This window comes from Propithecus coquereli, unplaced genomic scaffold (genome assembly GCF_000956105.1).
Source record: "Propithecus coquereli isolate 6110/MARCELLA unplaced genomic scaffold, Pcoq_1.0 Scaffold209, whole genome shotgun sequence".
NCBI classification, from domain to species: Eukaryota; Metazoa; Chordata; class Mammalia; order Primates; family Indriidae; genus Propithecus; species Propithecus coquereli.
Window position 1 is genome coordinate 4,334,688 of NW_012145967.1, and position 11,769 is coordinate 4,346,456.

General features: G+C 57.9%; 1 protein-coding gene across 1 annotated transcript in view; it reads right to left on the reverse strand.

The window, feature by feature from the left end:
* IGSF9B (immunoglobulin superfamily, member 9B) overlaps positions 1-9,581 on the reverse strand; it is a 45,036-nt gene extending 35,455 nt beyond the window's left edge. The window contains exon 1 of the mRNA XM_012644289.1: positions 9,518-9,581. Coding sequence (XP_012499743.1) covers positions 9,518-9,581 — 64 coding nt within the window. The remainder of the gene's footprint in view (positions 1-9,517) is intronic.
* Between the last annotated feature and the right edge of the window lie 2,188 nt (positions 9,582-11,769).

The window sequence follows — 11,769 nt, forward strand, 5'->3', positions numbered from 1 at the left end:
GACAATGAAACCAGATAGCTGGACAGGGCACGCCCATACTGGCTGGCAGGGGAGGGGGCAATGAAGGAGGCAGGCAGGAGGCCCACCCCCCACCCCTCCCGCAAGCTGGAGCACACTGTCCCACGCACTGTCCTACACACCGCAGCACCGGCTCCTGGGCCCCAAACAGGGCATGTAGCCCCACCCCAGCAGACACTCCACCCACGCCAGGCCTCTGCGGCCAGGCAGGCCACAAGGTCACCTTGTCCAGCTATGCCCCATGGAAAGGGACAGCAGAGGAGACGCCTGAGCCCCACATTCCCTGGTACTACCCACCACTCCCACGTGGACCCAGGCTTTCCCCAGGCCCACCCCTCCCAGGCCCGGGCTGGGCGTCCCGACTCTGCAGGCAGCACCTAGGACAGCAGCTGCGGCATGGAAGCCAGAGGCTCAGAGCCAGGGAGCCTGCTGGGTCCTCCCACGCAGAGGACGCCCGGAGAGCAGCACCAGACTCTGTCCTTCCCAGTGCCTCGGTCTGACTTTCTGCATCTCTGACCCATGTGCTCCTGCTTGTCTCATCTTTCCTTCCTGCCTCTGTCTGGTACCTCTCTGTGTCCGTGGGTGTGTGCGCGCACCTGCGCCTGACTCCTCTGTGTGCCCCCCACCCCCACTCTTCCTGTCCGTCTCTGCTCCTCTGTGTCTCTCTGTCTCTGTCTCCCAGTCCATCTCTCTGTCTCTGTCTCTCTCTGGCTCCTTCTCTTTGTGTGTCTCTCTCTCCCTCTCGCTCTCCCTCTCCGGCTCCTTCTGTGTCTCTCTGTCTCTGTCTGTTTGTCTCTGTCTCCCTCTAGCTCCTTCTGTGTGCATGAATGTGTGTCCCTCTGTCTCTCTCTCTTTCTGGCTCCTTCTCTGTGTCTCTCTGTCTGTCTCTGTCTGTTTCTCTCTGGCTTCTTCTGTGTGTGTGTGCATGTCTCTGTCTCCTGCTCCTTCTCTGTGTCTCTGCCAGTGTCTCTCTTTCTCTCTCGCTCCCACTCTATGTGGGCGATCCTGTCTACCTGCCTGTTTCTGTCCCTATCAGCATATGTGTGTGTGTGTGTGTGTGTGTGTGTGTGTGTGTGTGTGTGTTGGGGGACGGGGGTCTGTGGATTTCTGTTGGCTCGTGCAAGGGGAAAGGGTCTGCCTGCTACTCGTGCAGGGGCTCTGTCACTGCATGCGTGTGCTTCTGTGTCTGTCTCTCCGTGTCTGTCTGTATGTCATCTCTGTGTGTCTCGCTTTCCCCTCCCCCTCCCCTGCAAGTTGCGAAGGGAGGAGGAGGAGGCAAGCCCATCCAGAAGCTGATTGGCTCCCGGTGACATCACTGTTTTCTAGAGAAAGAGCTAAGATCACAGAGTATTTTTGGAGCAGAGCAGAGTGTTACACTCACCTGCCTGAGGCCCCAGCAGGTTTCCCGGTTCTCCCCACCCCCAGCCTTGCTTCAGGCTAGGTTTGCATCCCAGCCCTCAGGGAAGGCATGGAGGTGCCCAGCTCCAGCAGCTGGCCCCACACCCCGAGGGGCACCTCACAGGCCAAGCCTGGCTCCCAGCACCCAGGAGCACAAAAGCTGATGCTGGACCAAAAGGAATGGGTGAACGGCGGGTGCCATGAGCAAGCAGAGAAGCAGCATGTGTGTGTACGTGTGTGCACGGGTGCACACACTAGTGTCTGCAGCACAGCCCTGTGGGGAGATGAGAAAAGAAACTACAGGAGCCTGGGGAAAAGGAGGAAGTTATTCCAAGGGGGCAGGTTACCTGGGAGAGGGCAGGGTGGGCCACAAAGGGTGGCTCCTTTCCAGGGCTTTAGCCCTAGGGCCCAGGTACCAGGAAGAGGCCTGAGGGGAGTGGCAGGCACCTCTAACAGTTTTTGCTCAGAGGTCTCCAGGGGGCAATGCCAGAAGTCTGCACTGACACAGGTCCCCACAGCCTGGCTGCTCGTTCACACCTCGCCTGCCTCATTCCCACTGCATGGCAATGAGCAGCCTCCTCGAACCTTCCAGGCCCTGCAAATGCTCCAGGTCCCACCCCAGCCCCAGCCCACCCCTCAGCCCACCCCAGGCAGGCAGCTCCACGCACGTCTCTCTCTCAAGGACCCTTTCAGCCAGGCAGAGGCAGCTGCAGAGAGGACACATCCCAGAGATGATAAGAAGACAAAACAAGAGGCAGTTTCCCCAAAAGAAAGCAGAGGGGTGATAGCCCAGGCCCAGCCTCCACGCTCAGTCCAAGCCCTCTTGGTTTTCTGCATCCTAAAATATTTACCAGTTTTCCCTCATCTCCTTCACACAGACACACAGACAAACACACACACACACACACACACACACACACACAGTGCATTCTCACTCCATCCACACAAGCACTTCCCCCAAGCCTGATCCTTTCTGAGCCAAAGTATGTCTAATAAAACACTCTCTCCAGAAAAGCTCGATGTGAAAAAAAAAAACAAAAACAAAAAGTAATCGGGCTGGCAGTAGAGAGGGAAGAGGGGCTTGGTGGAGGAGAGACCAACAAACCCAACAGGGAGAACCAGACTCAAATTCAGGAGCCAAAGGGACACAGGCAGCAAGGCAGGAGGGAGCTGCAGCCGGCCAGGTGCGAGCTGGCACAGGCGAGCCCAGCCCGGCAGAGAGACGTGCGGGGACACAGAGACACAACCGCCAGAGCACCCAGAACCAGGACTGTCCCAGAAACAGAGCTGTCCCCGGCAGGGCTGGCTGGAGCAGCTGCCCACTGCTGTGAGGGGAGTGGGCAGGGCGGACGAGGGGGCGCAGGGTGGGTGGAGCGCCCCCGTCACAGCAGCCCACCGCAGCCCTGGGAGGCTGGCCTCCTCTTTCAACGGGGAAAACTGGCATTGGCAGGGGGTGGCACAGCGGGAAGGCAGGTCTCACACGCCCTTTTAGAGAAGGCAGGGAACAGCAGTGCCCTGAGCCTAGCAAATCTGCAGCTTAGGGAGCTGCCCAGCCCCTTTGGAGCTGTTCTGGCAGGAAAGAGCGAGCAGGAGGGCAAGGGAGGGTGGGGTGGCCCCTACGGTCTGGCTGACCTTTTGGCAAGCCCATAGGGTACCAATCTCTCGCTCCCTGGGCCAGGTGGTACCCAGTGGGCAGCTGAGTCCAGGGCTGCCATCAGACCCCCTGTGGGCACAGAACCACGAGGCCTCCGGAGACTGGCACGGCCCCGCATCCAACACTCACAGCCCAGAGCTCCTCTGCAGGGAAGGGCTGGGAGACGGAAGGTACCCCAGAGAACAGGACACACTCTAACCACCAAAGGAAGGTATGAGGAGCCAGGGCTGCTGTAAATACCGACTGCATACCAGGCTGTTCGAGGAGGAATGCAACCTGAATCTCATTTACCGCCCACAGCGGACCCCGGCGGAAGTACTGTTGTCTCCAATTTGCCAACGAGCAACCCGGAGGCTGAGGGGCTCACCCAGCCACGCATTCCAGCTCCATCACACAACTCTGGCCCACCCCAGGCCCAGGGGACCAAGGCTTCTCCCCGACTCTCCCTCCCCTTTCTTACCGAGTCAGAGGTCAGCCCTCCCCACCCCACACTCCAGATCGGTTTCGAGAGTCCAAACCCTGCAGCCCAGGATGGCTGGGCAGGCCTGTCTCAAAGGCAGCTGGGCTGTCTCTGCCTGGCTCTGGGGAGAATGTCTGCCTGAGACGCTGGAACCCCTGCCTGGGGCTGGCTGGCGGCTGCGGGAAGGGGGGACACAGAGTGAGCCCCAGCCGCCGACGCTCATTAGTACAAGTCCTTATTGGAGCCTCCTCCTCTTCCTCCTCCTCCCCTGGGCACCAGACTTCCAAACCACAGGCCTGTTGTCTAATAATACCAGCGACAGCCACCGCCACCTCCATCTGCCAGCCTAAAAATAATCCCTGCTGAGCCCAAAAAAGGCACAGCCCCCAATAGTCCCCCAATCCCTCCTCCCCGACAAGCCAGGAGGCTCCAGGAGATTCCAGGAAGCCGGGAGACTCGGGTGCTCACCAAGTGGGAGGCACACACCCAGAGGGGTGGCAGGAAGAAGGCCAAGGACAGACTCGCCGTGGCCCAAAGCAAAGCGAAGAACACCAGGAAAGTATGAGATGAGAACAGACCTGTGCCCAAACACCGATGGTGTCCTTGTTCTCCTTCTCAGAAGGCAGGAGGGGTAGAGGGCATCCCGGACACCCTTTGGGGGTCACCCCCTCAGTGTCCCCATGGTCATCCCAGCCCCCATTCCACATCAAACCTCAAAGGGTCAGGGCCAAAGGTCAGGGAAGTCCAGACTGGGCTCCTTGTGAAGAGCAGGGCATTGGGGAGGGAGGGGCGGACGCCCAGGCTCCGCAGGCTCCTTCCCTCTGCGGTGCCTCTCCTGCCTGACCCTTCTCAGCTGGGCTCCCCCCAGCAGCCAGGGAGGCAGCCATGCTATTAGCAACCTTAATTTGCTCTCAGCTAGATTATGTTTCCAAGAGCCACTGGCAGGAAGGAAGTCAGTAATTCAATCTCTGCTCTGCTCCTTTAATGGCTCCTCAGCAGAAAAGCAAAGCCACACCCCCACCCCAGCCCTCTGCCCCTACTGGCAAGCCCTGCCCCGCACACTCCGGTGCCCAGGAGCCTGCCCTGGAGTGGAGGCAGGCCGCCAGGCCCCGCCAAGAGAGGGCACCCTGCCACGAGGCCGGGCTCGCCTCCGTGGGTAAGGTGCCGCATCAACACGGTAAGTAAGTGGGAAAGCTAAGTCCCATATTTACTCCTGGGGAAATGTCAACATTCCCCGCTCTGAAGCCAGAAAATAAAGACAATGACTCACCTAGTACAGTTTGTGCCTGTGAGCAAGTCTGTGCCACAGCTCCGTCCGGTGGGCACATGCCAGGAGGCACGGGGGGGCGGGGGGCACAGAAGGCCGGGCTGAGAGAGGCCTTCTCAGAAGGACAGTCAGGAGGCTGAGCACCCCTCACAGCCCCAGCCCACGTGGAATCTTTCTCCAGAACCCTCCTGGAGGCCCATCTTGGCTCCCCAGCCTCCTGCTTATTCACGCAAGAGAGAACAGAAAAGCAGGAAGATTCCTAAGAAAAATAGGTCAGCTGCCTCTGGCAGACCGGGCTCACACCCATGGGCAGTGCCCCTGGTGGGGGGCTATAAGCTGCCTGTCCAACCCAGAGTCCTCCCATCTCACCCTGCAGTGTGCCAGGCTAATGGACAACCAGGACCACAGCCCACCCCTAGCAAGACAGACTGTTTCCTGCACCTCCGTGAACTCTGCCTTCTTCTGCCCCCCTACATGGGCTTTCTCTCTGGGACCTCAGGCAGCCTACAAGGCAGCCCCTGGGCTGGAGCCTCCCACTTTGGTAACTTCTGGGCTGCCTAGACTCCAGTGCAGACCAAGGGGACAGGAAAGCAAGGAGTCTGCTCTGAGGCTAGTCTCAGGGTTGCAGCACTCAGAGAGGACCAGCTCCCACCTCATGCCCACACACTAACTGTCCCCGTCCTGCCACATTCCACACCGACACACAAAAACACACAGGCGCTTGCACATGTGTGTGCTCCCACACATACAGGCTGCACACATATATGCACACAGGCATGCACACGGACAGGTACACAGGCACACGTGCACACATACCTCCAGACAGCTGAAAGTTCTCACCAATTACAGCTCTTGTCACCATTCAGACCCACTCTTCAGGCAAGCTGCTTAAGACATGCAAGGAAGCAGATGGAAGGGGACCCTGCACCCAGCCTGAGAAGACCACACGAGGTGGAGCAGGAGCTACGTTAAATCTCAGGCCCAGTCCTCTTTGAGGCTCACCTCCCACCCCAACAGCTTGGGCCCGGCAAACAGGAAGGCTGTGGGGGAACGAGGGAGCAGGGCTGAGAAGGAGAGGGCCAAGAGAGGAGACACAGCAGGCCAGGCTCTGAGAGCTGGTGCCCTCGCCAAGAGAGAGCAAAGGCACGAAGGGAGGGAGGGGCAGAGAGATGCTGGGGTTCGGCAGCTTCCAGCTAGGCAGCCTCTGCTCCTTAGGTACCCAGATCCCAGTTTCTGTCTCAGAGCCATAAACATGAAACCACCCAGGGTCTGGGACCCAACAACTCCAAGACTGTCACATGTTGGGCCACAGGCCAGCAACTGAAAGCTGATCCTTCCCATCGCCCCTCGGCTATGCCCTTTCCAACACATCCCCCCAAAACATCTCCCAGGGTACATGCTGCCAGACACACCCCTGCCTCCAGCATATGTGCTGGGGACACACACACACGCATACACACATGCTCCACTGACCACTTCCTGAGTCAAGTTCTTCTCAGCTGATGGGCTGCCCTCAGGGTCTTGCTAGCAGCCTCCAGGTCTAAACTTCCTCCTCCCCATCTTAGTTACCAAAAGGAACAAGGGTGGGCCAAAGCCATGAGCCAGAGTAGAGGGCTCTGGTCCAACTACCAGCAGGATCTGAGCCAGAATCCCTTTTTATCTGGGGACACTATAGTCAGGGATAATCCAACCACAGAATCCGTGATAGAGGAGGCAGCCTTGGGCATAAAGGCCCAGAATTCCCTCCCCCATCTGGGTCCGGAGTCAGCTAAGCAGGGCCAGGGGCCTCCCATAGCGGGGCAAACTCTTCCCAGCTGGCTCAGCAGTCGTCTGAGATGCTGAGACTATGCCAATCACCACGCTCCAGACTCCAGGTACCACTCCAGCCCTCCTCACCCTCCCAACCTGTCCACTGACCTCAATCACCTTCCAGACACACATGATCAAAGTCAAAAGAAAGAGCCCATCCATCCCTACCTCTGTCCCACACCTGGGCTTGATAGTTCCAATACGACACTACCTAGGGTCCCATCCCCTTTCATTCCTCTGCTGGAGCAGCCCCTGCTTAGCCAAATCCTAAGAGCAGCATCTCAAAGTCCCTCCCATTCAGAGATCGCCCGAGAAGTCACCTCTCCCAGTCAGAGAACAGCTGAGCTCTCATGGGGACTCTCGCCAGCATCTGAACACTAGTGCTTCTCACGTGAGCAGGCGCCCACTCCCTCCAGAGGCCACGTGCTATCAGCAGCTCACCTCCTGGGCTCTGCATCCTTCCACAAGCCTCTGGCCACTGACAACACTCCAGCTTTGCAGACCTTGCAAAGGACTTCCAAGCAGCTTTGAGGCCTACACGCCCTGCACAGGTGTCCCTAGAAGGCAGGGAGACAACAAGTTCTGCCCAGACAAGGTCAGCCCATGAAAGGGTCTCAGTTCCTGACAGAGGTAGCCTAACAAAATCCGCCCCCTCAACATACTCCCAGTTCCTGGTGGCCTGAATGGCCCAAGGCAAAGAAATTGAGGAAAAGTCATTGAAATAATAAGGTTAATGTTTATTGAGCATATACTATATAACAGATAGCTATAAAGAAATGAGTTCTTTATACCACTAATGTTCACCAAAAAAAAAAAACTCTGAGCTCATACTATTACCCATTTTCCATTGATACAAGTGACATTAAGAGATGTTGAGCAGTTTGTCCAAGGTCAGAGGGTCAGCAAGTGGTAGAGCCAGGATTCGAATCCAGGTAATTTAACTCTAGACCTAGGTCTTTAACCACCAGACATAGAGTCACTTTAGGCTAAAAAGACCCCAAGACCAGTAAGGTCACCCTCTGAGTCCAGACAGGATTGTGTGTCAACTCATCCCAGACAGAAGGACCTCTCTGCACCCTAAAGGAAGGCATAACCTTCATGCCCAACAACCTTCAATGTTGGAAAGTCTTTCCTTCTGTCTTGCCACTCGGTGTGTTGCTGAAATGTAAACCCATTTTCCTTTATTCTGTACTTAAACTTACAAAGAAGTCCATTCCCCCAATCCTGAGTTGGGTTTGGAGTCTATTTCAGAAGCTTCCTTCAGCCTCTCCTTTCTATTCAAAGATCCCAGCTCATCCTTTTGTGCTTTCAGGGACAGTCCCATAGCAGGAACATACCAAAAACTGGCGGGGAGGAGGATGAGGGCATTGGAAGACTACAAGGAAATGGGGGAGAGGGTGAGGATGAGGCTACAGACAGATTCTCAAGCACAACCCGACCCACCTCACATCCACCCCCACTCCATAAGCTTCTGCTGCCACCCTGGCCTCAGTTTTCCCACTTGACAAATAGGGAGTTTTAAAAACAGCCAGATCAACAAATCATTTGACAAAACCACCCTCCACTGGTTCTGTTTTCAGACAACCCCCCCCCAGTAGCATAGGAGACATATTCCATTCCAGAAACTTTCTCCAAGCACTCCCCCCTCTACACCCCCAAACAAGGTGATGAGCGGACCCTGTTAAAGGCGCCTCCTGCCGACCCCTTCTGCCCTAGCGCCACTGGCAGTGGGTGCTCTGGGTGGCGGGTCCTCCCCGCTGACTTCCACCCACGGACCGGTCCTCTCCTGCCGCCATCTCCTCCCGGCTTTGTGAACTTGCCCGCAGCCGGGTCGTGTCTGCGCGCTGAGAGCCGTGAGCTCAGAGTCCTGGCACCCTCCCGGCTCCGCTCCTACTTCCATACAAGGGCCGAGAGCCGGGATGCCACCCAGAGGCTTGTAGGTCGCTTGTAGGCTTTGCGCGTCTCCAAAGCAAAAGCCCGCGCGCTCACGCACGCATCACCCAACTCGCTGTCTTCCCTCTTGCCTCTTCCCCAGATCAGACCTGGGAAAGCGAAAAGAGAACCCTCCCCCCGCTCCGGAATGCAGCAGGGGGGACCCTCTCCCCTTCCGCGGTCGCCCCCCGCCAGCTCTGCCTCGCAGCCGGGGGGGAGGGCGGCGTGGGGTCCGCGCGGCTGCGGCGCGCTCCCGGGGAACTTTTGCTTGGCCTGGGCCCAGATGCGGCTAAGATAGACGCGGGCGCCTGCCAGGGCCAGCCAAAAGCGGACACTCCTCTCCTCCGAGCTGGCTTAATCAATTCTCCTTCTCCCACGGAGCGCCAAGAGTCCCCCGTCCCTGAAAGGGGGAACCGACCCCTAGCTGCCAGGATGTGTGGCAGGAGGGCCGCGAGCGGAGCGGGGGGTGCCCGCAGGGCCGAGAACCCCGTCCCTTAGACGTGGTGCCGAGAGTCCCAAGGCTCTGGGTCGCGCCTCCCTGCAAGGGCTCCTCCGCGGAGCGGTGGCGCTGCGTAGGGCTCCAGCGTGCCGCAGCCTGCCCGAAGACCCGCAAACTCCGCAGCAGCCAGAGTTAGGAGAGCTGCCGACTCCCCAAAGCTCGAGGAGGCGGCTGCTTGGGCAAGAGGCAACGGACTCGGCGCGCTGGTGCGTGAACCATAGGGCCCAGGGTGGGTGAAGCCAACCTCGATTCCAAGGCGTCCTTTCCCCGAGTGCCCGGCAGCCCGTGGGCTCGGTCCCCTTCCCGCCCGGCTCCTCCAGCCTGCGGCTCCGGGCCCTCCCCGGCAGCGCCCCGGGATGCGCCTGGCCGGAGCCCGAGCCTCCCCGTGAGAAGGCGCGGCGCGCCGGGGAGCCCAAGCCCGGGAGCTAGGGGCTGATAGCGCCGGGAGGGGCAGAGGAGGGACGCTGCACTTCAACTCACCTTGAGCCGCAAGACCTCGGGTGCTGATCACACTTGCTATCAAAGTGGCCACATACCAAATCATAGTACTACCGCGCGCCAGCCAAGAGCCTCATCCTATCGCAAAGTGCCCCTGCGCCCGCACACTTCTTGTGCCCGAGCGCCCGCCTCACGCCCGCCTCTCGCCCGCCTACGCCCCGCGCCGGTGCTCCTGCAGCCCGGGCGGCCAGCTCTCCATCCCTCCTCGGCTCCGCTCGGCTCGGCGCGCAGCCTCCCCGGCCCGGCGCAGCGGCACCTGCACTGCTAGCCGAGGCAGAGCGCAGCCGGGTCCACGGTGAAGCCTAGCCGGGCCGGGCCTCCGGGACCGCCCCCCACCGCCTGCCTATTGGGCAGTGCCCACAAATCTAGATTGCAATTGGCTCGGTTGTCTGTCCGTCGCAGAGCGCAGGAGGCGAGCCCATTTCAAGGTACGTTGAAGTGTGGCGAGCACAGAGCCGCAGAATCATGCGCATTGCCGGCGAGAAGGCGTTATAGCGTCTCCGCTCTGTTCTGTTCTCTGCTCACACTGCATGGCAAGTTTCTGGTGACGGAAATGGTAGCTTCCTACAGGACCCTGACATGTCTCAATTACCCTGGTCAGGTTGAGGGGATGGAGCCCCCGCCCACCCATGGAACCCAACATCCGGTTTCCATCCAGCAGAAGGCAGTTCCCCGAGGACCATGCTGATGCAGTGATGGGGAAGCCCAGGAGCGGGCAGCCTGGGAGAGATAGGGAACGTCCTTCGCTAGAGATCTTTTCAAAGAGGTCACGCGCTGCCTCCTCCACCCCCACTCCCTTCCGCACACAGACACTCTTCCCCAAGAGCAGCACACCACCTCCACCAAACGTGATGTTGAGCTAGGCTCCATCCAGCCTGCAGGCAGGGGGATGACTAAAATGACCTCTAAAAGTCGTTAAGATTTGGAATGAATCATTCGCTCAGCTGTGAAGTGTCACAGACCCCTCTGGAACACGCATACACACATGCTGCCACCCCCAGTGCCGGTCATCGTTGCTCATCATTACTAAATCTTAACTTTGAGCAATGAAAGTTTTTTTTTTCTCTTCTCCTAAAAAAAGGCTTCATCCTCGTGCACATGAGTCCTCCCCTCCCACCTTCCTCAGAGCCTAGCCCCATCTCGGCAGAATGAAGCCAAGATGGATTTGGGGAGCAGTTCAGGAGTTCGGGATGGAGGAGACCCCAGGAAATGGGAAGCGGGGCTTCTTATTCCTGCAGAGGAACATAGGCAGGGAAACTGGAAGGTCTTCGTATTTCCCAATACCCCTACCCTAGCCTCTCGTTATCCCCTCCCCCTGCATGGTCTTATCTGCAGAAGAAATAAATGAGTGTCATGGAAACATCTACTACAGTCACCTCACACCAGCGTTCTGAGGCTGCAGTGAAGATATTTGTTCTTCCAAGGAGGGAAAGCACTGGTAAGAATCACACAGCTCCCCAGGATGGGCTGTTGGCCAAGGAAGGAAGACAGAGGGGCAGCGAGGGAGAGCTCAGGAATGTCATCCTCTCAAAGCACTCCTTAGCCACAAAGCCCTGGCTCTAGGATGTCAAGCACCCAAAAGAAAAATAAGGAGACTTTCTCCTGGGAAAGCACATGCACATGTACAAACACACACACACACACACACACACAACATGCACGCACATAGAAAGTGGCTTTGAACATTGGAGGTTCAGCATTCTCTGAAACCTGAACCCTCTTAGCTCACTGGCAGCCCGGAAGTGAAAAGCTGGGATCCCCAGCAGAGTAGTAAACACGTTGGTCAAGTTTTAGCACCTGGCTATAATCTGGAGAACCAGAACTCTGGAATAACCTCCTGTCCTCTCCACCCACTCCGCTCATGCAAACACACTCAAGATGCATAACTCGGGGCACCTCTCTCCCTGAGCCATTATTTCAGGTTCTCTTCCTGGTACAAGATGCCTTTCTTGGGGCTGAGAAGTGAGCTGGAAGCTCCAGGCCTCATTATTGCAGTAATTTGCAGGCAGCGTGCCCCAGGGTAACTCCTCCCCAACACACATACACATACACACACACACACATACACACACACACATACACACACACACACACACACATACACACACTTTCCCACGGTCCTAAGGCTGTGAAGCCTTACTGGAATCCGTCTGCAGAACTAGTGATTATAGGACTCTCCTCCTTCCAAATCTCTAAGCAACTAACTGTGGCCGCGAGAGAGATGCTAGATTCCC